We start from the raw sequence: 25,647 nt of genomic DNA on the forward strand, positions 1-25,647 counted from the left end.
TTGTTCGGGGTGTTTTTCACATATGCGAGCACTGGGCCGTGGCGGGGTAGGGGGTAATATGTAAAAATATTATTCTCAATGTCAGTAACATTGTGATAGAAAATCACATTGTAGACTACTTGGCCAAAGGTAAAATCAGGAGTTTCAGGGTATATGCTTCAACTCCCAAATGACATTGCTGAGGAGTTTGGAAATGATGCAACATCCAAGCCCAGATTTGATTTACTAGAAGGAGGGGGGGTGTTGTCTCTCTTCTAGCTTTTGTTCGTCTGGGAATGCCCAAGTTTTGATTCTTTGTAATTTTTCTTTTTTCCTTCTTATTAATGAATCTTTTTAGCGGAAAAAAAACAGTGGTATCTCAACCAACGTCGGTTCACTACATGTCGGGGTCCGTCACGGACAATACTGACATCATTTGCTCCTTGTCCAGCATTGACGATAATAGGATTGACGTCGTTCGGTGTATCGGTGGCGCCGGTGCTTGTCAGGTACCCCTATTGATGCATAATACTCTCGAGGGGCAATTATTATCACTATCCTACACTTAAGTCTATATTTATTAAAACTATCTTATTTTAAATTTTTTTTCTAATACTACCCTGCTTTTAAATTTTTACATATCCTTCTACCTTCATATTTTTAAATACCCAGATTATCCTTCTTTTTCACCTAATAACCTGCTAATCTATTTAAGCAACCATTTATCTTCTACTTTTTACTTTCTGTCATTAAAATAGTAAAAAATAAAAAGCACCCACCCACTTCTTCTTTCTCCCGTTTTTTATTTTATTCGGTTTTTTTTTTTCCTTCAATTTTTCTATTTAATTAATTCTTTATTCAACATTTCATCTTCATCGTTCTTCTTCGAAGTTCAAAAAGATCATGGTTCTAAGTATCCGTATCATATCGCCCGATAGTCATCGATACTGATACCATGCTGATACCATATTGGTAGCACGGTAAGGACAAGGGATAAAATTGTCAGAAAACTCAATTTTTAAAGAGATTCAGGGGTAATTTTGCCCGATACAATAGATGTAGGCCGATATCGTATCGGTTTGGCAAGTTACCGATACTCGTTCCAATACCGTGCACTAAAACAATGGAACCAATCCACTCTCTTCAAAGCACCCTACTTTTCTCTCTTCCTGTTTTTTATTTAATTTACTTTTTATTATTTTTGAAGAAGCCGATCTGTTCCATGGTTTTAGTGCATGGTATCGGAATGGGCATCCGTAACCTGTAAAACCGATACGATATCGGTTTAGATTAGCTGTATCAGGCAAAATTACCCCTGAACCTCCTTAAAAAATGAATTTTCTGACCATTTTACTCCTTGTCCGTACCGTGCTACCGATGTGGTATCGACACGGTATTGGGATCAGTGACTAGAAAAACCGATACGTATCGCCCGACGGTCGATACAATACCGATACTTAGAACCATGATCTCTTTGAAGAAGAACGATGAGGATGAAATGTTGAATAAAAAAATTTAATAGAAAAATTGAAGGAAAAAAAAAAAAAACGAATGGAGTAAAAAACGGGAGAGAGAAGAAGTAGGTGGGTGCTTTCATTTTTTACTATTTTAATGACAAAAAAAGGTAAAAAATACAAGATAAATGGTAGGTTAAATAGACTAGCAGGTTACTAGGTGAAAAGGAAGGGCAATCTGGGTATTTAAAAATATGAGGGTAGAAGGAGATGTAAAAGTTTAAAAGCAAGATAGTATCAGAAAAGAAGTTTAAGGTACGGTAGTTTTAGTAAATATAGGCTAAGTGTAGGGTAGTGATAGTAATTGCCTCTACTCTCTATCCAACACACGGGCTACTCTAGCCGATGCCAGTCATTTTAAATCGGTGCCGTCTAGTATCCACTTCGTGCCGGTAATGGCCATTTTTTGTGAGACACATTTTGGGAAAGGTGCTTCCAAGGGGTTTCTTCTCCTCTTTAAATAGATGTCGTCCTTAGCACTTAGGACATGATTCTAAGAGCCTTTCCTTCTCTCTCACAATTCTCCTCTTGCGTGTTTCTTCATTGAGTCTAGTAGGAGAGTGCACTACTACTCGCAAAAGCCAAGGACTATTTTATCTTTATCTTGGAGACCAATTGGCCATTCTCCCAACTGCACAATAGGGTCTACATTTATTAGGACAACATGAAGTGACATGACTCAACCTACATATTACATTTACATTCAAATAAGTCTTTATGTGAAAAACACCTCTGCTCCTCCCTTGTTTTAAGGAGGAGAGATAGACACATGAGAGCGCTAGTGTAGGCTACACTCCCAGACAGAAAACTATCTTCCTTTATTTAATTACCAAAAAATAAAACTGCTTATATTAGGTAAATTAAAAGCAGTCAGGTAACTTGAATTGATCATCGATGGGAAGGATAAGATGTACATGCAGAAAACCGGGTTATTGAGTTATTGTTCGCTTACCCGGATTTCTAGGTTGGGTTAACAGATTGAACCAACTATGTCAGGCCAAATTAAGCCAGCCGGGCCTGGTTTAGTCCATTCAGAGTGCTTTATTTGATTGAAGGGAAGAATGGGTTGTGCATGCAAAAATTGGGTTCTTCATTCTTGGGTCGGGATAGTGGTTGATTATCCGGATTAATTCCAGGTCGGTTTAATGGATTGAACCAACTAGGTTAAACCTAATTAAGCCAGTCTGGACTGGTTTAGTCCACCTCAGAATGCACCCAATTGTGTCACATAGAAGGGAGATGTAGCATTAGGCATGTAGGCATTAGCCATCAAATTTCATCCACAATATGGGTCGGGTTTCTATATGCCTGGCCCATACCTGGTCACCTTAAATGGGGATTTCCAAATTCTAGTGGAGCCCATCTCGGATCAATCCAACCAAACCCATATAAATATTCTTGTCCAAAACATATATATTCACACTAAAATGTAAAATTGGCAATACATATGTAGGGCTTGTCATTACACCACATGGAAACCTTGCTTTATATCTAGTTATGTCGTTAGACGTATATAAATAAGCACAGTGATTGGGATGCTTATGTAAATCCATGGGGTGGATAAGCTGCGGATAGAGAGAGAGAGAGAGAGAAAATATGTTGATTTTCTTTAATGCAAATATGTATTAACTGTGTTAAAACTAATTATTACAAATGTAGGAATCTAATAAAAAATCCAAATTATTCAAAACCAAAAAAAAAAAGAATTTGAAACGACCAAAGAAAAAAAAGTGACATCCTATAAACTCTTCTAATGAAATTGTAATTATGTTTTCATATCCAAGAAAAAAAAAAAAAAACTAAAGCAGCTTAAAAAATTTTAATCTAATTAGCTAAATGAGGAATCACAGTTTGCTGCATGACATTGGCAATATTCTGATAAGCTGCTTGTGTTGGGTGGATGGCATCAAAGAAAATATACTTGAAATAGTCTGAGCAGATTGGAGTTGTCAAACTGTTGCACAGTTCACCCATCTATAAGTATCCGGTCCCACAACACCCTTTTAAGGTATGTTCAAAACCTATACATAAAACCAATTATCCAATTTATCAATGAGGAATAGGTACATCATAAGCCTATATAAAAAGTTAATTAATCAAATAAGATTAATTAAATCACAATAATTGTATACTTACCATATTTATTGGGGTAGAGAATCATGTCCATCAAGGGAGTGTAGATGTCCGCATAAGCAAGTTTAGCACCAGGGAGTGTAGCTTCCCACCTTGTGATATAACCTTGAAGCTTGGCGTTGTAGACCTGTGAATCCTCATTCTGTTCAACTACACACTTATGTTGTAGAATGTTTGGACCCAGTGGGATGGTACCCACCGTCGCTTGAATCGGCAAAGAACCAACCGGTGGGAGACCCGTTATCGAAATCTGTCTTGCTCCCATTCTATAAAGATCCTGTAATTTCCATCCATAAATAAGAAATAAAAAACAAACATGATTAATTAACCACTAATAAATAAGAAAGATTAATTACTGACCGAGACAAAAGTCTTAAGATTACTGAGAAGGAAATCATGGTAACCGGACAAGGAATAATCCACCCTCCTTGTGGGTAAATCATAATAGTTAAACAACATATCATTGGTTGTAGCACCAACTGTGAATATAGCATTCTCGATGATCTCATCTACAATGGTGTTTCCTACTGGATTTGAGCGATACATTCTTGGAAGTGGACCAATTGAGTTGACATTTTGATAACAGAACTTATATCGGCAGTCATGTCGTCCAATCTGGAACCGGCAGAGGCAAAGCTAACACCGGTGAGCAAGTCATGGTTGGTGATCTTTGGATCAAGGTAGGCTGGCACTGAATCCTTAATCCCTAGACTTGAAACGATCATGTCCCGTAACAAACTTGCCATTAGTGAAACGGCCTACAGTGATACCACCTTGGAAGTCACGATCGTATGGAAGGTGATCAGCATGCATTAGAGTTGTCAATCCATCGTTATTCCCTAGATCTAAAGTTGAATCACCAAAAGCAAACACAACAATAATCTTGTGATTATTTGCTTCTTGATCAGAAACCACAAGAAGAGAGAAGTAGGAAGCAAGAAGAGTGAAGATGAGGAAGAAGTAGAACATTATGGCACGTCCCTTCTCCATTGTCGAGCACGCACCAGAACAGTACTGATCTGATCAATATATATTCTTATAATAGAATACTAATAATGGCTATACCATATATTGACTCTATTTATATGTAGGGTTTGATTTGATTGAAAGAGTTTAATATGTAGAATAATATTAAGATAGAGTCTATGTAGAATAATATTAAGATAGAGTCTATCTCCAAACAAAGATCGATCTAACGGACGTACGTAGTGTAATTTACCAATTCTAGTTGGAGTTGAAGTTGGAGTTGGAGTGGAACTATATATATGGGCTTACTATGGACGGACGGTTGTGATTCGATGAATTCATAGTTACACTTTATGTAGAACACTGATAAGATGCCACTTGTCTTTCTAACAAAGAGTTTCATCCATTATTTTCTTACTTTTTCATTTTTTACAAGAAATCAAATTGAGAAGGAAGTTAATTGGAAGAAGGAGATTTATTAACAATTAAAACTAGTTTGGTTCATCTAACCAACCACTCTCTTCTGTAAAATCTGTTCATATTGACTACTATTATTTGTTGTATAATATGACTAGGAATCTTAAATTAGAGGTTACACGTGTCTAGTGAATGGTTGAGATTGACTATGCTATAATAATTAAGGATGTAACGGATCCGTGAATATGGCATTATCATATTTGTATCCATTATATTTGGAAGGATCCGGACAATATCCTATTAGTTTTAGATAGATTCGGATAATTTTCGGATAATGAATTTTTGAATTCGGATTCTCCTAAATGGATATGAACATGGATCGAATACGAATCTTCGACTATCCTTTGACATTTTTATCGTTTTGTTGATGAGGGGTTGGGGTTGAGACTTGAGAATTCAACCTAGGGGTGTAAATTTGGCCCTATCAACCCAAGCTCGCCTTGGCCCACCCTTAGCCCAAACTGGGTCTGGGCTGGAATTTTCAACCGTGAGGGCGGGTTAGGGTTGAAATTCCAGGCCCTGGGTCAGGGTTGGATTGGGCCAGGGTTGAGCTAAGAGGACTTAAGGTTAGGCTAGGGTTTTAAAAAATCTGGCCCATGTTTCACCTCTATTTCACTGGTGGTAGTGGTACAAAAATCAAGGGCAAAAAAGTAATTAAAAAAAGAATGTTGAAATTGTGTCGATGTTAGTATTGATGGCAATCAATGTGGGTCCCAATACATGTACATTTATGTATGTTAGGTGATGACATGTGTCCTTTTTTCCTCTTATAAATGTTCCTTGATACTGTTTTAGTTCAACCGGCAAGCCTCCAACCAACCGAGCTAATAGCTGTTGACAATAACATCACCACCTTAGATAAAAATCTTTAGATTTAAGGGAGGGGAAATTATCCTCTCCAATTCCTTAAAGTGTGGCAGTGCGGCAATGCTAGGTGGCGATGTCAACACCTGGCAACTGATACATCCAACGATCCATAACAATGAGATCGGATCATTGGATGCGGTTGCTGCCAAGTATCAACATCTCCACCAGCATTGCCGCACTATCGCACTTTAGGAATTGGAGAGGATAATAATCCGGCGGAGTTTCTTTGTAAAAAGAGGAGAAATGTCTTCACATGCATATCAGTGACCCACTAATCTCATGGCCATGTGGTATTTCGATATTCAGAGATAGAACTGGGCCCACAAGAAGCCTAAAATCAAAGATTTGTTATTGCTACAACTTTGGATGAATCCGAAATAGAATCGGTCTAGTCAATTAGGAATAGAATCGACTGGACCCAATTCAGATCTGATTCCTTGTTTTAAAATCAACCGAAGGATATATATGTCAGTTTCAAACGGAACAATGGCATTTGTCATTTGTCTATTGGAATTGTGCATGTGCGCGCGCTGACGGTGTACACTGCACTCTCCCGCTCTTTTAACTGTTTAAATTTTAAAGCCCAATCGCTCTGATTCGTTTAGATCTGGTTTCGGTCCTGATTACTGAACTCCGTATTTCTCCATGGTCGTCTTCTTGCCTTTCCAAAGGAGAGAAAAAAAAAGCTCTTCTGAGTTCTGATCGCCTGAGTAGAGAGACTGGAGAGGGAGATGGAAACTGATCTGTCGCTCATAGAAATGAGCGGTGAAGAGGAAGACGAGTCACTACTACTACTGCGAGAGGATATCAACAAGGACAAGGAAGGCAACACCAACGGCAGTCTTCTTGATCTCGAATTCTCTTGCTCTCCACTCTGTACTCTCAGATCTAAGCGTTCTTCTGCTGATGCATCCCATCCTCCTACAATCCATCCTGTCCCAGGTGACTCTTACTTCCTTATTTAATATTCTTCTTCTCATCTTGGGTATTGTTAATTCCTTCCCATTTCTAGGGTTTTGTTTTCTGTTCGATCTCATTTTCAGGTGACATGCAATAATCAACAAATCTACCTTTTATAATCAAGAAATTAAATCGAATTCAGTTAACAAATTCAATGTAGTTCCATCCAAATAGGAATTAAGATTATCATTTTATTTACTTCTCCTTTTCTGATCCCGCTTGTTTAACGCAGACGGGTCTGAGGTGAATGAGGGTGGGAAGAAACCTTGTTGTTCATCACCACCATCTCCGCATGAAGGCATCGTAGACAACAAAGAGAATCTCGACAAAAGCAATTTACTTGTGTCACCGAACATGAAGGCTGGGCAGCAGCAAATGAAGAGAAGAAAAAAGGGAGGTGGATACAATATGCGTAAAAGCATAGCCTGGAACAGAGCTTTCTTTACCGAAGAAGGTACACACTTCATTTCCTCTAATTTCTGTTCTTCCTGAATAAATTCTCACTTCAAACAAACAAACAAACAAAAGGAGAAAGATTAAAGTGATGGGGGCGTTTGGCATTAAAGTCTTCACCTTTCCTCTGTCAGGTGTTCTCGATTCTGAAGAATTGTCCTTACTGAGTGAATCTTTCAGTAAGCCTAGCCCTGGGTCCCTATATACTGTCAAGGAAGAAGAACAGACATCACTGTCCGAGTGTTCTATCTCAAGTGGTAATGGATCAAATGTACATTCTAACAAGGAGAAGTTATTCAAAGAATTGCCTGCAAGGCCTTCTGATGAAGTTCACAAGGTTTGTGGTGGTTTATTGCCCAAATTAAAGTCTCCAGCTCGAGAAAATACAGCTCCGATGCATAGGGTTAGTTTCTCTCTTGAGTTCAAAAAAATTCCCTCTTTTCTTTGCTTTATTCAGTTTTCCACTTGTTGAGTAGTCACTTATTCCTGCATTCTCTGCTTATATTTCCTATCCAGGCCTCACAGAAGGTGCAATTAACCAAAGGAATTCACAGTGTTGGGTCTCGACAAGGAAGTTGTCCCCAGCCAGTGGGTTCTACTTCATATCCTTATTTTAGTATATTTATGCTATGGCATTTTATGAGGTTTCATGGCTGTTTTTTTAAGTGGTTCTCTGTAAAGTCATATGTTTTAATTATCAATCAAAATTTGAAAGAAAGGGGTATTCTTAACCTTAGTGTACTCAGAAGCAGCTTCCCAACAGAAACGCAACAAGTGCAACAAAGAAAGAATCAAAACTTCCTAAATTCTCAGCTACGAAGCCAGATTCTTCTTCAATACCTACTACCCCCAAAACCTTTAATTTGTCTACCAAGCAGTCAAGGTCCAGTCAGAATGGTGCAACAGGTTTCATTTTCAACATGTTTTTATTTTTAAAAGGGTCCAAATGGAATCCTGCCAAACCTTTTTTCTGTTCTATTCATTTCATGAAAGATAAAAACTGATTGTTGCTGTTTTGACTTCCCGTTGCATTTGTATGGCAGTTCATGCAGGGAGGAATTCTGGATTGAAAGGAAACTTAAGTAATGCTAAAAAAACTCTTGGCTGCACTCCCTCATCCACTAAATCCTCTGTGCGCAGTTCTCTGAAAGTCTTGGTGAGAACACATGTGCTTGTACCTGATTGTTTTAACTGCAAGCACACACAGAACTGTGTGGAATCAACTAGCTTGTTGGCTCGCATTCTCCTTTCAGCTTTCTACTTATTAGTTAGGGCAGCTTTTGCTTTGACTGACATTGAGGTTATCTTAAAGAACAGGCCAACTCTCATTCAAAAACACAATTAGCAGCCAATCCCAAGACACTTCAGGATAGAAAAGGTACTAAAATTGGGTTGAAGGTGGCTTCAGATCCAACAATTCCTGCTGCTGATATGCAAGCATCCACTGGTCAGGCTGGTCCAGGCAAAACGGCTGTTCTGCTCCCACAAAACTCCCAATATGTTGGTGTGGACAATCAAAATAACGTGAATTTCCAACCAACCAAACCATCAGGTTTGCGGATGCCTTCTCCTTCGCTACGATACTTTGATCAGGTATGATGAAGCAATTCGATTCTACAATCACAATAGTTCTTACATGGTAGATGTTTCCAGTATTTCTGAATCACTGCCTTCAAATTTTAGTTTTGGTGGTCTTGTGTCGGTACTTTTATGATTTCTGTAATGTAGCAGACAAAAGCTTCAACTCTGCGCGGCTTGCAATGTCAAATGAATACTCAACCATACAGTCATCCGGATGCTAATGTTCCTAACTCGAGGAAGGATGGTAAATCTGAGAATATTGGTATGGTCACAGCTCTCCATGCACCTCTGCCTATGGTGGGTCATGATGCCACAACCACAAGAACCATGGGGCACTTAAGTTCAGGCAATAATGATGAGGTCAAGCTGCTCCATGCACAGAGTAGATTGGCCATGGTGGGCACTGCTGCTGCAAGTAACAATGACATGGTCTCCGTGAACTCAACTTTGGGGTGCTCCATTCCTTCTGCACCTGCTTCTTCTCATCCAACCCCAAAATCAAGCTTAGAGCTTAAGAATCAGTACAAGGTGGAAATCGAAGTTCCCTCTCATCTCAATGGTTCTTATGACACAATAAATTGTCAGGATCAGCAGGCACATGGTGTTTCTGATTGTGGTAACAAGGAATCTGCGAACCTGGCTGATGTAGTGAAACCCATCCTTGACGAAATTGACCATATTCCTCATGACAATAAGCAGAGATTCCATATGAACGATAATATGTTGCTCATACGAAGCGGATCTCCTGAACAATCCCATAAGTCTAATGATTTTGAGAACCATCATGATGTTTGTCCTCAAAATAGCTATTCCAGGTCAAGTGCATCAGAAATATCACAGGCTTCATCTCCATCCATTTCCACAATGGCAGAGAAAGGGGTTTTGAGTGGGAAAGAAGGCCTAATCAAGCACCCAATTTATGAAGGTGTGGCATTGGAATCTATAAGTTGCAGTGCATTAAATGAAAATCATGATGTTTTCTCTGATACAGTGTTATCTGATGCCACTGAGTGTTGCAACCCAGGGACATCAATGCCAAGTGCTGATTGCTTACCAGCTGGTCATGGTTTAAGAGAAGAGTCCAATGAACAATTAGAGGTTAGAGAGCCTGGTGCTTTTGAATTTTGCCAAACCTTTCACAAGGATAACCTGAAAAAGCAGATGAAAGGTAACAATTTTCTGGGACAAAGAACTGAAGAATTTCAGGAAGAGAATGATATTCCTACTGAACTGGATATTCAGCAAAATTTTCATATGGATTATGAAAAATTGGAGATGAATGATGATAACTTGGTTGGACAAGGAAGACCTTCTGAAGAATTACAAAAGGTGAATAATCATTGCCATGTTAGTGATGTTAATCCAGAAAGCAGGGTCTCAGATGGAACTGAATTTGGAAGTTCTCATTTTTCATCTAACCTAAGCTCTGTAAGCCAAGTGCAAGTAGGTACCCCTGGAACAGGTAACGTAATTAAGAGCCCAAATGTGGAAGATCCAAAATTGGAGTCTTTACATGGCGACTTATCATTTGACAGGGTTAACCACATCTGTGATCCACAATTAGAAGATGTTGCTTGCAAATGCAACACTGGTTCTTTGGTGCTGCACAATGATTGCTTGAGACTTGGTGAGGATGAATATTCCGGGAATCAAGCAGTGCTAAGAAATTCTTTCCCTAATAAAACTGAACAGATGTTGCAGATGAATGAACATACACTGCTGATGGATAATGAGGCATTGCTAGCAGAAATGAGGTTTTCCAAAGAAGCCCAGCAAGATAATGATCCTGACAACCTTATTAACATCACTTTGAAAAGAAAGGATTGTAATGCAAGTGAATCCCAAAGCCCTCATGTTCTTCCTCAGCTAAAACTTGCAAAACAAGATATCGAAGTTTCAGCTGAAACATCTAAGGTGACTAAACAATCACATGTGCAAGATGCAGCACAACTGAACATATCAGCAAATAGAAATGTCTTACTAGATGCTATTCACGCTGATCTGTTTCATAATGATAATACTCAAGATGGTGAACTTCAGAATGTGACAGAGACTGGATTTCCTTTGAAGGTCAATGAGACAAGTGTCCCAGTGTGAGTATTTTAAGTTTTATTTCCAATGTCTTGGTCCTAATTATTTTTAAAATCTTCGTAGATAACCTATTAAATGCATCTAGTGTTGGAAAGAAGCTTGTGGTTAAGTGCTTTTGCAATGCAGTGAAGGAAAAACTGTGGATGGTTCAAAGCCTGATTCTCTTCCTCAGCAGAACATTGTTCCATTTTCTGATGAATGGTTAGCTGCTCTTGAGACTGCCGGGGAGGTATTTATTTACTCTTGATAAAAAGAGAACCATGTCTATTTACAATTATTAGTTCAGTACATTTTTTATGGTCCTAGTGTTGATAGAGCCTACTAAATGTTAAATGTTCACAACCTGCCATGTGGTGCAATGTGGGTGAGTCCATGTGATGTAGGATCCCATGCTTATCTCACTGATACAATTTCAGCCTACAATGATCAAGGCAAATGGCTTAAATGTTCACCATAAATTTCAAAAACTAACAAAAACATGCAACTAGTGGAAAATGAATATAAAATATGTAACAATGGTATCTCATTTGATGCTGAAATCTGTGGATTGTGATCCTCTTGTCACATGGCAGCTGTGCACAGTTAACACTCACTATGCCATGGTAAATGTTGGATTTATGTTTTTATTAATGGGTTACTTAACAAATACAATTTTGACAAGTTATGTAACAATATTGTTTACCTTATGTTCATGTATTCCATTTTGGTTGCCTTCTTTCACACTGTATATGGATCCTTTAATGGTTACAACCCAATGTGCCTATTCCAGAAAGTTTTGCATCTCTTCTGCTCAACAAATGTGTTTTGAGGGATCCTATTATAGAGCAATTCCAGTGGGTTAGGGTAACAAACTCTAGCCACTGAAGCAACATCAACAACTCAGCCTGATCCCAACTATATGGGGTTGGCTACGTGGATCCTTGCAAAGACAAAATATTAAAAACAATAATAGTAAAAATAAAGGAGCACAACATCGACAAGAACTCAGCAATATCCCACCTAAATGGGGTTGGCTACATGGATCCTTGCCCTCCAATCAGCTCTATTCGAGGTCATACTTGAGAGGAGGCCTAAAGGCCCTAAAAGTTTTTCCTCACAACTTCTCCTAGGGTCATTTTGGCCTGTCCCTAGCTCTTTTAAAACCTTCAATCTGAATCAAATCACTTCTCCATATTGGTGCATCCCAAAGCCTCCGTTGAACATAACCATGCCATCTCAAACAACTTTCACGAAGCTTATCCTATATCGAGGCAACTCCCAAATCAGATCTAATATGGTCATTCCTCACTTTATCCTTCCTAGTTTTACTGCACACCCATCTCAACATCCTCATGTTTGCTACACTTTGTTTATTTATATGACACTTCTTATCTATCCAACATTCCACCCCATACATCATAGCTGGTTGTATGACTTTCTTATAGAATTTTCCTTTAAGCTTTAAAGGGATACGTCGATCACATAACACTCTGGACACACCTCTCCACATCATCTATCCCACTTTAATTCTTTGTGAAATATCATCATCTATGTCACCTTCTTTATTTATAGTTGACCCCAGATATCTGAAACAATCACTTTGCGGTATCTCTCTCTCCTCAATTTTCACCATTTCGTTATCTGTCGTAGTGTTACTAAAGTTGCACACTATATACTCCGTATTTGTTCTACTTATCTTTAAACATCTTGATTCCAAGGATGATCTCCATAACTCCAACTTAGTGTTAATCCATGCTTTTGTCTCGGCTACCAATATCATCAGCAAAAAGCATGCACCAAGGAACCACACCTTGAATGTTCCTGGTTAAATCATCTATGATAAACATAAACAAATAAGGGCTTAAAGTTGATCCTTGATGTAACCCAATTGTAATTGGCAATTCACTACCTTAGCCTCCCACAGTTCTCACACTAGTCACCACACCATCATACTTATCTTTAATTATATCCGTATACTTATTCGATACCCTCCATTTCTCTAAATCATGCCAGATTAACTCTCTAAGGACCCTGTCATAAGCTTTTTCTAGGTCAATAAAGCCTAGATGGAGATCCTTCTTGCAAACTCTAAGTCTTTCCATACCCTCTTGAGCAAGTAAATTGTTTCTGTCATTGATCTACTTGGCATAAAACTAAATTATTTCTCCGAGATAGTAATTTCAATTCTTAAGTGGGCTTCAATAGCCCCCTCCCCTAATTTCATAGTATGACTCATTAGTTTTATGCCTCTATAGTTATTGCAACTTTGAACATCACCTTTATTTTTGTAAATTGGAACCACAATGCTTCTCCATTCATCTGACATTTTCTTTGTGCTCAAAATCTTGTTAAACAAATTGGTTACCCAAGATAAACCACATAATACCAAAAATGATTGAGAGACTCCATTTATTTGAAATTGAACCCAATGTTTTATGGGACACAAAACTAGGTTTATTTAACCCTGGGTCAAATTTTCAGCTGGATTGTTTGCATTCATTTTTTCATGTTAAGTTGCATACCTTGTCCTCTGCAGGAGATTCTGACAAGAAAAAGTGGAGCTGTGCAAAACTCACCACCTGACAAGTCTCTTCCGGAACCCAGCCCATGGTCCCCGGTAAGATCCTTTTCTTTTCTATTCATGTGAACAATGCTTAAGCTGAATGTGAGTCAAAAAATGATTATATATTTCTCTCGAGTGATAAAATATATCTGTGGGCACCAAATGCTCTTATACTTATGTATCTTTATTGTCCGCAATTTAAAAGCATTACAAAACTCTATTCTGTTCAAGGCCCCGAGGCTTTCTATTCTTCCATTGGAGCTAACCAATTATGTATTCCCATAACTTGAAGACCTTTATGTATGGTGCTTTGCAGAGTTGGTGCTTTGCAGAGTTGGTGTATGAGAAGAATTTAATTTAATCGTTCGTATCATTATGAAAATGAAATTGATGTCACTCCCCTTTCTATTCTATAGTAGATACCCAAGGTTCAGTTTGTTGAGCTGTTTCAATATCATATTTTAGGATGATGATGCATAGCCTTATTGTAGACTTACCTCTAGTGTTGCCTTGTCATGGTTTTGTCCATAGCAGCTTGCATTCATCACTGTTTTGTTGGCTTGATTAATGTCTTGTTACAAGACACTTTGGCTGCCCTCAATACTTGCCCAAAGAGCAAAAGCTGAATTTAGATGTGTACTGAGCTCTCAACATAAATCTAATCATGTTGCAAAATTGGGTCAGGTTAACTCCAGGCTGGCTTGTGTGTGGATTAAAATTCAGTATTTGGTTTTGTAGGCTTAAAGCTAATGATGAGGGCCTAGTGGTAACTAGTAGAGGTTATCAGACTGAAGTGGTGCATTTTATAAGGTACAATTGGTGCAGATGTTCATACGAAATCACAACTGAGTCTTTGTTCCTTTTTTATCTGAAGAGTTTATTGCTTCAGAAAACCCTTTATACCCTTTTTATCCAATTCCATTTAGATAGTCTGTAGGCTGTGAGTGAGTCAAATTTACTGTTGAATCAGAACTTACCCCATCATTTTTTTTTTCAAACTGTAATCCAATAAAGAGTGACAATATCAAGCAAGTTTAGATCAATACCTGCACATGAAGAAGAAAAGAACCACACTGCCTACCATAACAATTACTCCTTGGTGGTTACAATCACTACTAGCACCACTTCCACTACACTAATAACTACCCATACAACCTACCATAACAACTTACATTTCCCATCCAACAACTGCTACTCTCCTCAATACAATAACCACATCTCTACACCCTCATATGATAACCCATGCATGGCGCTTGATGCATGTAACATTTTTTCTCCTTGCCAAGGGGAATTTGTGCCAATACAATTCGTTCTTGTAATATTTGAACTGCTTTATTCTTCTAGTGATTAGATCATCTGCTGGTGACCTATAGCTGCCTGCAAGTCATGATTGCTATGCAACTCTTTTTTTAAATAAGAAGCTTTATTACATAATCCCCCACCCCTTACTCTCCCCTAACCACCCCCAAGGTGCAGGCGGGATTTGATCCCAAGACCTCGGCACAACCAGAAAAGCTCTCCACTGACTCTGCTCGCCAGCATCTTCACTCTGCCCTTATTTTACCCAACATGTATTCTACTTTAGATAAAATGGATCTCAGCAGTGAATCTGAATTCCAACAGGCACGGGCCAGGGGAACTAGCAAGGCGCATCTGAGTGAGGTGATGATATTTTTGGTTGTGAGATTAAATTGCACCACCTGCTCTCCCTCATATTCACCTTTGTTAAGCCTTGGACAATTGTTACCTCACAACATTGCATATATTGTTGGGGTTGGAGTTGGTGAACTTCCTGAATGCTTCAGTGTGTGCTGAATGTGAATCAAGTAATGACCTGTGTTATTTAAGATCAGTTTGGCCAACTTTATTATTGACTGATGTACTTATCAGGTTTCTAATGTTTGTAGTTTCAATTAGTATTCGTTGCGGACTGCTGATGTTGAGGTGTTCTTTTCAGGTGAAACGGAAGAGCAACCAAGAGATTGGTCCATTTGACTGCACAAAGTACACTAACTTGCCGAGCAGCCCCAAGTGACTTATAGCCATGGTGGTAGCCTTCGGGTCTTTTCTTGCTTACATGATGTAACGATTTTTTATTCACGCAAAAAAGAAAATTAAAAAATAAATAAATATTAATGTTCAAACCCTGAAGCTCAGCTAGGGTTTGAATTTTCATTTCCCAGTCAGTTCAAGTGTTTCTAAGTTGAAGTGAGATTTGTCCCTACTTTCATGCAAATGGAAACATACATTGGTTCCATCAAGGGCATATTTTGGAGAGCAGCCTCTTCCAACCAACTTATGGTGTGAGAAGATGCTTTGGTTTTGGTGCTTGTACTTCTAGGGATTCTTAGTAACAAGCTTATGGACTGAAAAGATGCACTCAATGGGGGGGGGTTTATTTCATTGGATTTTTTGTAGCCAAAAACACCATTGTACATCTACTTTAAATCTTATTTAGTAGCCATGTCATCAATGGCCAAATCTTGTAGAAAACCTAGGACCTGTAACCAGTAACTTGAGAGAAGAGAAAAAAGAGAGAATGAGAGAATAACAACTTGTTGTTTTCATTGATAGGAAAGCCCCTCTATTTATAATAGAGGGAAAATTACAAATAGAAAGGGGAACTTTTAATCAGATTAGGAATTCTTAATCATGATAGGATTCCAAGTTACAGTAGGAAAAGAACTATAACTAACAACTCAAATTGAAGCTAAGACTAACAACTCACAGTAGAATTAGGACTTGACATAATTAGAAACTAGGACTTCAACTAGGACTAGGAAAATAGAAGATACACATATCAACTAAATCATTGTTCACGTGAATAGTGTCACATACAGTATTTTAACACTCCCCCTCAAGCTGGATTATAAAAATAAGTAAAGAAAGGAGATCCAGCTTGAACTAAAGAAAAAAGAATTCCTAATAATGTTAACACTCCCTTTCAAGTTGGCGCATACAAGGTACTAATGCCTAACTTGAACAAAATGAAAAAAAAATAAAAAAAATTAAGTTGTAGTAGAATTCAGCTTGACATATGAATGCAGTTCATAAATAAACCTTCAAGAACTTGAAAAAATAGATCTTCAAAACTTGGACAGACATGATCAACAAACTAGGACTAGAATGTCTTTCAAAAAAGGTAGCTTTCAACGATCTTCAATAGCTATCCAGTGATAAATCTCAAATTGTCATAGTGACTTAGAATCTTGAAGTGAAATAACTAGAGCAGTAAGTAGCGAAAACAAACTTAATCAGGCAGCGGAAAAAAATTGTATCAACCCAATTGAAAGTCCTCAAATAGGCAACAACCAAATATCTTCAATATTTCAATACTTCAATCTCCCCCTTAGAGCAAACTCAACCCAATAACAAAGTAGATATCCATTGGCAATGGTGAAAACTCTGATTATCTATGCTTTGCACCAAGTGTTCCTGCAAGTTCTGCTTCTATAATGTCTGCAGGTGTACTGTACATAATCCATCCCTCACGTGTAATACACGTGAACATAACAAAGATAATGTAAAAGCTAGGGCAAAAACATAATATTCTAGAATTTTCTAAAAGTGCTATGGGTAATTAAAAAGAAAGGAATGGCAAATTTGTAATTTACCAGAAGTTTCTAAAAGTGCTATGGGTAAATGTCAAAGGTATGTTTTGGGATATGAAGGAAATTAGAATTATTGAAAGGGAACGGTGTTGGAAAAAACGATGGCATGACTGTAATTTGGTGGAAATCCACTATTAAATACAATCCAAGCCAAAGGGTAAACTGGTAATAAACCAGAATTTTCAAGGGTCAATTGGGTAGTCAAATAGGGGAATGTATTAAAAGGTAATGGCAGTTTCGTAAATAATCAAAATTTTGCAAGGGCCTTTTTGTTAAACAAAAAGCAATGGGATGCAATAAGTAAAATAATGACTATGGATAGTGGCAATCTTGTAAATAACTAGAATTGTTAAGGGGCTCTTGGGTAGATAATTTAGATGAAATCTACTTACAAATACCACCCAAGGCAAAAGGGTAATGTTGGAATGAGAGTAAAATAAGGACAAAGATAGATAAGAAAAGATGATTAGGGCATAAAAGGGAACTTAAAGAATAAATTAAAACACTAGGAATAAAGTAGAGTAACAAAAAAGGAAACCCACTTTGAGATATTGGATGTCTTCCTCACGCAACCAGCCAAAACAACGTTGTCTTCAATAGTTCAACCTCACGATGGGAGAAAGAACCAACCACAAGAGGAAAATGAGCCACAGAGGAAAACGAGAACCAGCAGCCAACTGATTCTTCGATCAGAAGCAGCAGCAGCTCATGGAGACAATTAATGTAATCTCCAAAAACTCAGATCAGAAAGCAGGGAAAGGAGGAGGCGGAACAAAAGCTGCAACTTCAACCTCACAGTAAAACCAAAAAAGATATGATTCTAGCAAAGGAAGATTTCCACGCAACTCCAAATAGAAGGTTGAAGATTAAACAGAAAACCTGCAACTCCAATCTGACGATAGGGGAACAACAGCGATAAATATTTGACTCCGTGGAAGAACAGCTTCAATCGAACTAGCAGCAACAAAATACCAACAACGAATCGATACCATCAGAAATCAATAGCCAACATCAGAGAACGAAAGCCCATCCAACATCTAAGCCAAGCAACACTCAGCAAGACGAAAACCAGAAAATCAGTGATCTTCCTCACGATAAGCAAACAGAAACTGAGCAAAAATAGGGCAGGTCCTGAACTCCAGCCCCTCGATCACCGTCAAATCGAGAAAAAGGGATTGCACCTTCAAGGAAAGCAGGTTCTTCTGAAGCAACTACAGCCCAGAACCAGGTTCTTCATTAATCGATCAACAAATCAGTATTTAATTTGCAACTCATCTAAAGAGCAGAAATTAGATTCGAAATCTGATGTAGAGTTTTCAAAATCGAATAAATGAATTGAGTACATGAAACCCTAGTTCTTCTTTTTCTATGAACTAGGGTTTTCTTCTTCAAACCAGAAACCCGAACCGACTCTCAAAATGGCAATCTTGGAGAGAATCAGTCACTGATTGCCTAGCTTTGATACCATGTAGAAAACCTAGGACCTGTAACCAGTAACTTGAGAGAAGAGAAAAAATAGAGAATGAGAGAATAATAACTTTTTGTTTTCATTGATAGGAAAGCCCCTCTATTATAAATAGAGGGGAAATTACAAATAGAAAGGGGAACTCCTAATCAGATTAGGAATTCCTAATCATGATAGGATTTCAAGTTATAATAGGAAAAGAACTAGAACTAACAACTCAAACTGAAACTAAGACTAACAACTCACAGTAAAATTAGGATTTGACATAATTAGAAACTAGGACTACGAAAATAGAAGATGCACATATCAACCAAATCACTGTTCACGTGAATAGTGTCACAGGAACAGTACTTCAACAAATCTAAAAGAAGCATAGGACTGCAGTTCATCTGAACAGATTTAAGAATTGAAGACGAATATGACTTCACTAGCTGATTTTGTAAGCCACAGCCCCACACCCAGCTGCAGCATCTTAAGTAACCCATCGTTTAATTCAATACTACCCACAAACCCCCCCACCCACCCCCCAACACTAGGATCTTTTTGGGCAGTGTTCAAATTCAAGTGAGCAATGAGGCTTGAAGTACATTGGGCTAGTTGTATCGATTCAGTCATGGTCGAGACTGCCACCCTTACTAGCTCACTCAGCACAGAACATTCATAGAGAATTCCAATCACAATCTCATCCGAGTAAAATTGCAATCTTCTTTTTTCTAAAATTTTGAAAGCCATCAGTTTCAGGACGTTAGAGGTTGGATATTTTTCTATATTACTAGTTTTTTTTTTTTAGTTTTTTTTTTTTTTTGTTTTATAATAGGTAGAGGAATATGCACACTGGGGCACCAATGGGGGTGCAGGATGAAGCATCATACAAGAGGGGCAGAGCAGTCATTTAAAAGGGGAAGAGAGATATCATACACTAGCTTATAGTATACTGGTGGTGTTTCCAGCCTTCGATTCAGTTCCTGCTGAATGGTATATGATAATAGGACTCGTTTTAAGTAAACGAACCCAGATCATAACTGCACCTAGAATAAATTTAGAAAAATTATTATCCCAAAAAAAATTGTTTGTAAACCTAACATGGAACTGTAGATTTGCAACTGAGGGTGTCTATTGACTCAGCTCCACCTGAATGGTATGATGAATGAGTATAAACTGAAACCGAACCGAATACTATTTAGTGTTTAGTTCCTGTGTTCAAAATCGTCAATTATCGGGTATGTTTTCAGTTTGATTCGATTTCAATTATTGTGTTTTTTTTTATTGGTTATCCAATTTAAATCTCGGTAAATTTTGCAATAACATCACCGAAGATGAAATTTACAAAGTCATTGGATGCCTTATAGGCTGAACCTCGAAATCAAAGAGTTTTAATGGTGTAATGGTTTTGCATTGATCCAATCAAGTTTTAGTTCAATTTCTATTCAGTCTATCAATTTTTAATAGATTTGCAACGAATGGTTTCCCTATTCACAATCAAACCATACCGAAGATTAATACTCAAAAAAAAAACTGAATCAATTAGCTTCAATTCGGTTCCACTTTAAATGGTTAGTGTGGATTCACTTATGACACCGTTATTTGTAAGGGATTAACACCAAGAACCGTCCTTTAAGTTCTGTTTGGTTGCAAGGGGAATTAAAAGGTAGGAAAGTGATATTTTCATATTTACAAAAAGAATTTTTGTGATTATGTGACAATATCACTTACTCTAAATCAGTTCATATTTGGTTATTAAATTCTACTTTACTTTGCATCCAATTCCCTTTGGTTTAAAATGTAAAATAAATATTACATGTAAAATGTATCATTACTATATTTTAAGGAGCTTATACAATCACATGGGGTTAATGATTACAAAAGTTTCTCTATTAAGTTTAAAAATTTTCCATTTCTTTCCCTTTGATTCCCCTTGCAACCAAACGGAGCCTTAGGGCACTGTTTTTTTACTAAAACCAATTACCTCATTCTCTTAAACATGGAACTGATCACACACATCTTCCCTGAAAAACAAGGAAAAATAAGGCCGCCAGATATAGGAAGTAAAATGGCCACCCCCGCTGAAATGAAAAATCTCAACCCTATTGGATGCGCCGTGTGGATGCAGGCAGGGGCCAGGCAAGCTGGCAGCGATTCCCCCCTCCCATAAAAATAAAAATAAAAACTGATCGTACATCTCACTATGGTTTTTGCAAAGTGTGTCGCAGGGCAATAAACTAACTACAGCAAATGTTCTGTACAACGTAGCACTGAACTGTACACAGAAGGGTTGTTGGATGAGAATTTCTCAGAACCCTTCATTTTTAACCTGTACAACTCATCCACAAACTAAATCAATAACTGCTCCTTACCTTCCCTATGTACACCATGCCACCAAGCAGAGAAAGAAGATGGGTTTTTCTTCCGTTTTCCATCCTCCAGCAGATCAATTGCAACCACCACCAACCACCTACTGCTATTTCTCTCATTGACACTACCTAGACTACTAATTACAAATTCACAGTTGGGAAATCAAGAGAGATGGAAGGACCCCTGTCCTTCTGTTATAGCATATAATAGCCTCTCCCTCATCCTTTCCTGTAGAAACAAATGAATTAGAACATTTTTATAATATTTCAGATAATATGACAAATCATGTGAATGAGGCTCGACGAAATGTTACCTTCGAAGAGTAAGGAGGAAGTTTCAGGTAGTTAGCACATGTCATTACACTTGGTAAGTCACCATCAGCCCACTCTCCACAATGCTTTTGATACAATAAAAAACATAGGGACAACAAAGTCAGCCACTTGGCACAACATCAATTGGATATAAGACATTTAACTGAAAATATAAAGAATAAAGACGAGAGATATTGACAAGCATAAGCAGACCTTGCGAACAATTGTCAGTTTTGGGTTTAAAGCTGCTAAGCCACCTGGGGGGAGGCGAGGTGCCCCAGTAACAAATTGAAGGAATGCTCGCCGCTGATTACATTCAAATTCTTGAATAATTTCCAGTAACTGCAATTTAATGTGGAAATCTCAGTGATTAATCACATGTGTTGGCTCCAGGAAAGAGAATGATAAATTGATACAAACATTCATGACGGGAGGACTGCTAGCTGTGTAGCCATGATCGAACTTGATGTGATCCAAGAGCTCGTTGGACTGCTGCAAGGAAACAACCACCATGAGATCTCTGTGACTGTATGACCCTTATCAGCACCCATAAAACAATATAGAAACAGATACATACAGCCCAAGCATCCTGTTCACCACATAGCAAACGTTCAAGCTCCTCTTCAGTGAAAACCTGAAGACTCTTAACAGGGAACACCTGCACATCAAGTATCTTATCATTTAAGATCTTTCTGTGAAGTGCTACAGTCCATTTAAAGCATGTAGTTTAATCTGATAAAATGAAACAGTTTCTGAAGCTTCTCAATAGCCATCTGGGTTGACTCATGGAAAAGGAAAAATGTAATGACCTCATTTAGGTGGGTTAAGGTTTCAGTCATGTTGAGTTTAAAGGGGAAAACATGAAATTGTTCGTATCTGAAGTATCATTTTGGTGGTTTTAAACCATGTACATGGTAAAGCTGCTGATATACAGGTTGTGATACATTAAAATGAAATTTAAAAAAAAAACACAGATTCTCATCCATTCCCTCAAAATGAAGGAAGAGATTATGAAAACCCTGAAACAAATAGAAAGAGAACAGTAGTTCATCATGCCAGATAGAGGAAGAAGGTAAAACAAAAGTGGAACAAAGTGAAAAATTTTATCCATGGGAGTAGACCTATACTCTAATATTTTATTATTCCTTTCTTTCCCAGGAGACAATCATAACATAAAAGCAATCATCTTCCACAATATCCTATTACTCCCACCTACAGGATGAGAAAATGACCATCTGATGATTCTAATGAAAAACTCCTCTTCCTAGGAGTTAGTGTGTACTCCAAGTTCCAAATAATCTGGTCCACACTCCTGTCATGAGTAAATAATTTGACCCCTATGGAGCTAGGCTACGATGTCTTTTTCAGGATGAATTATAGCGTTGACCAAGGAATGCTTACTAATTTCCACTACACAAGAGATCTGCCCATCCTTGCCTCTCCTCTTTTGGGCTGCATAGAAAGATAATGTGCTGGCAATCCCAATGTAAGATAGAAAGGGCACAGTCAATTATTTTTCAGAAGCGTCCATAGCTGAACCATATAAACAACCCCCAATGTGTAGGCATTTTCCCTCACATTTTCAGCATATTGCACCTAGTTTTCAAAAGAGTGATTTTTCAAAGCTTTGCATAATCTGCTCCCACTTCCCACCTGATCTTCTGCCATTGATGTAGAGCTAGGACTCTAGGACCATAACTCACAATAGGATCATCAGTACTATCAAACAGTAGGCTTAACGGATGGTTCCAGCAACAAAACAATAGAAATCACCCAAATACTAGGCTTCTGATGGAGTCCTCGACACACAAGATACTTGAGTACCTGAAACAGACTTCTAAGATAATAATCACAGGAGGACAGATCAGTATAACAGATTATAATATCGGCAGAACAGAAAGTGAATAAAACTCAGAAATAGTAACTGATCCCAAAGTTAGTAACTAGGCTCCTCCGATGGGGTAACCAGTCCAGTCGCGTGTATGGTAAATGGGATAGAATGTCTCTTCAAAATCTCAGCCAATTCTGATGACTGGATTAGCAGATACCAAGGGAACTCAGAATTAGAAAGTAAGATTCAAAAATAGCAACTCATTGGATTGGGTTCAACTCACCGTCGAAGGAGGGTTCTAAGAAGGGTATTTTACAGTTAAATATGGGCTGAATTTGATGATTTGGAGATTCAAGATCTTAAAGTCTGCTGCAATATAACACCAGAACAATAGAGCCGCAGGGTAGAAATTGCATTTTGAAGGAACAGCTATGATGGATCTCGATAGCCCAATCTTCAGTAGATCAACAGCAACTCAGCAGTGGAGAAACAAAGCTTCGACACCTCTCTGAGACATTTGGGAGTCCCAGAATCATCAATACTCAATAGCACCTCTATATGAAGAGAAGAAACCTCCATTCAAAGCAAAAGAACCTGAAGTTGAGGTTAAGGTTGAAGAGATTCTAATTGGTGATGAAACAGAGAAGACAGTGCTTGATATTCGTATTTGTAGAGGCTTTCATTGAATAGTTTGAAGCAAACAAGGTTGAAACAGCAGACAATGGGATCGTGATTAAGGAACTTGGCACTACCATAGTTCGAGAACTCGTGAGATCTCGGCGAGTTTCTCGGTTTTTTGAGAAACCAAGACGAGAGGGGATACGATACAAAATAATACAAGATCTCGGCGAAATCTTGGGTCGACCCATGGAAATGACCCATCTACTATGTATTTACTTACCTAACTCGACAAAACTCGACATATTTCTGCGAGATCTCGGGTCAAGATCTCAGGTTGACCCATGGAAATGACCCATCTACTATGTATTTACTTACCTAACTCGACAGAACTCTTATATGCTTGTTGTGGGGCACTATATGCAACATTACAGCAACACTATGTCATGGGAAGACTATGTGACACTAGCGGAGACTGAATACTTGATTCAAAGTCCTTATATGTGATGATAGTTGTAACATTGTTAAATAGTTTGATGTATCACTTTGACATTTCTAATTCTTATTTAAGTTGTTTAGCTATTAATTGAATGTTTTACTTGCTTTCTATTACTAAATTATGTGTAGAGTAGGGTATTTTAGTACGTCATCGGCTACCAACCTATGGTCCGAATATAAACTCATATTTGGACTTTATTTTTGCAAAATCTAATAATGCCATTGTGTTTAAATGGCCTAAAATAGGTTGAATACCAAGTTTCAGACCCAAACTAGGTCTAAAACCCACCGAGTTGAGGCATCGAGTCGGAAAAAAAAAAAGGCACCAACTCGGCAAGATCTCGACTCGACTTGGTTTTTCCAAGGGCAGAGTTGGTACCAAGACCCGAGTTTTAGTACCTTGGGCACTACAGTTGAAATGGTGGTTGAGGAAACAGCTAAGAAAGACTCTACAGATGAGCCATTCACAACTGAGTGTAACCCAAGTGTTGAGCATGTTGAGTACGTGTTAACAACAGAGTTTTTCGAAGAGCGAGCCACGTCTCGAAGACTTCATTCCCTAGGTTCATGAATGACCAGAATACTGTTTTGGTGTGAAACTGGACGTGTACCATGCCAAGATTATCCCTAAACTCTTTGGTTGAGTTTCTTTTAAGTTGGGAGAGAGTTGATGATGCAGATACACTACCTTGGACCAACCCGAACCCAGTTGGGTATCCAGACAAAGATAAACCGAGTCCAGTTTGAGTTTTTGGATCTCCTAGGATTTTAGAAATTTATGTTATTTGGGGAAATAATGTCTTTTAGTTTATTTTATTCTGTTTATTTTAGAAGTTAGCTACGTAGGATATTTGGTTCCCAATTCTTTTTAGTTTTCTTATTTGAATTAGTTTCCTAGTTAGAGAGTTGGTCTTTATTTTTAGGAGTCCTTTATTTCTCTTTATATATGATGTAATTCCCCATCGTTGGAGATCGATTTGAAGAATGAATTGAGTTTATGGTTTGAGTAGCCTGAGGGCTGTGTGCGTGTGCACTCTTCCCCCCCCCCCCCCCTTTTCTTCTTATGCGATTTCTTCTCTCCCCCCCTGCAACTCTGACTTCTACCAAGTTCCCTTCTTCTCCAAACCGGCCCTCCACCAATTTGGTATCAGAACCGAAGGATCCATAGCAACTCCTCCACAACCCCCCTTGACCCCCACAGCAACTCCTCCCTTTTCCACAATTGCAACAACCCCCATTGTCCCTCATCTTCCTCTCTCAAACGTGATATCAGTCGGTTTCCCTTCTAGAATTACCGTCAATGTAAAAAAGAAGAAGAGAGAATCGAGACAGAAGAATTTCAGAAGTGGAAATCGCATCGAACCTCCAATGTGCCAGATTTATGCACTTGGAAGCCCC

General features: G+C 38.2%; 3 protein-coding genes across 6 annotated transcripts in view; 1 reads left to right on the top strand and 2 right to left on the bottom strand.

Moving 5' to 3' along the window:
- Positions 1–3,603: 3,603 nt before the first annotated feature.
- On the bottom strand, positions 3,604–4,172 carry LOC122649603 (GDSL esterase/lipase At2g31550-like). The gene is made up of 2 exons (XM_043842816.1): positions 3,987–4,172; positions 3,604–3,903 (listed from the first exon to the last, which is right to left on the bottom strand). Exons 1-2 carry the CDS (start codon positions 4,170–4,172, stop codon positions 3,604–3,606), a joined length of 486 nt encoding a protein of 161 aa, XP_043698751.1.
- Positions 4,173–6,590: 2,418 nt separating this feature from the next.
- Positions 6,591–15,682, top strand: LOC122653131. Of its 3 annotated transcripts, XR_006331715.1 has the most exons (12): positions 6,591–6,878; positions 7,129–7,350; positions 7,484–7,752; positions 7,866–7,951; positions 8,092–8,255; positions 8,390–8,505; positions 8,667–8,942; positions 9,078–11,023; positions 11,148–11,250; positions 13,537–13,617; positions 14,302–14,373; positions 15,521–15,655. XR_006331715.1 is itself a non-coding variant. In XM_043847072.1 (11 exons), the coding sequence occupies exons 1-11, from the start codon at positions 6,668–6,670 to the stop codon at positions 15,596–15,598; spliced, it is 3,552 nt and encodes a 1,183-aa protein (XP_043703007.1). In that variant the 5' UTR covers positions 6,591–6,667; the 3' UTR covers positions 15,599–15,682. The 3 variants fall into 3 exon arrangements, 2 of the variants coding, with proteins under 2 accessions (XP_043703007.1, XP_043703008.1); XM_043847072.1 differs by lacking the exon at positions 14,302–14,373 and having other exon boundaries at positions 15,521–15,682; XM_043847073.1 differs by lacking the exon at positions 14,302–14,373 and having other exon boundaries at positions 9,081–11,023; positions 15,521–15,682.
- Positions 15,683–20,847: 5,165 nt separating this feature from the next.
- The window catches only part of LOC122651322 (E3 ubiquitin-protein ligase UPL4), a 31,662-nt gene continuing 26,862 nt past the window's right edge, over positions 20,848–25,647 (bottom strand). For both annotated transcript variants that reach the window (XM_043844671.1, XM_043844670.1), the window contains exons 15-19: positions 21,880–21,960; positions 21,723–21,791; positions 21,516–21,644; positions 21,305–21,388; positions 20,848–21,219 (exon numbers count right to left, since the gene is read on the bottom strand). In XM_043844671.1, the coding sequence (XP_043700606.1) occupies positions 21,154–21,219; positions 21,305–21,388; positions 21,516–21,644; positions 21,723–21,791; positions 21,880–21,960 (429 nt within the window). In that variant the 3' untranslated portion in view covers positions 20,848–21,153. The remainder of the gene's footprint in view (positions 21,220–21,304; positions 21,389–21,515; positions 21,645–21,722; positions 21,792–21,879; positions 21,961–25,647) is intronic.

Source organism: Telopea speciosissima, chromosome 2 (assembly GCF_018873765.1).
Source record: "Telopea speciosissima isolate NSW1024214 ecotype Mountain lineage chromosome 2, Tspe_v1, whole genome shotgun sequence".
NCBI classification, from domain to species: Eukaryota; Viridiplantae; Streptophyta; class Magnoliopsida; order Proteales; family Proteaceae; genus Telopea; species Telopea speciosissima.

What these genes read in the sequence shown, in the direction of transcription:
- LOC122649603 (XM_043842816.1), bottom strand. Translation starts at nt 4,172, where the DNA reads ATGTATCGCTCAAATCCAGTAGGAAACACCATTGTAGATGAGATCATC. An exon ending in ATCTTAAGACTTTTGTCTCG is followed by an intron (nt 3,904 to 3,986) that starts GTCAGTAATTAA and finishes TGGAAATTACAG; the next exon opens with GATCTTTATAGAATGGGAGC.
- LOC122653131 (XM_043847072.1), top strand. Translation starts at nt 6,668, where the DNA reads ATGGAAACTGATCTGTCGCTCATAGAAATGAGCGGTGAAGAGGAAGAC. An exon ending in TACAATCCATCCTGTCCCAG is followed by an intron (nt 6,879 to 7,128) that starts GTGACTCTTACT and finishes TGTTTAACGCAG; the next exon opens with ACGGGTCTGAGGTGAATGAG. An exon ending in ATACAGCTCCGATGCATAGG is followed by an intron (nt 7,753 to 7,865) that starts GTTAGTTTCTCT and finishes TTTCCTATCCAG; the next exon opens with GCCTCACAGAAGGTGCAATT.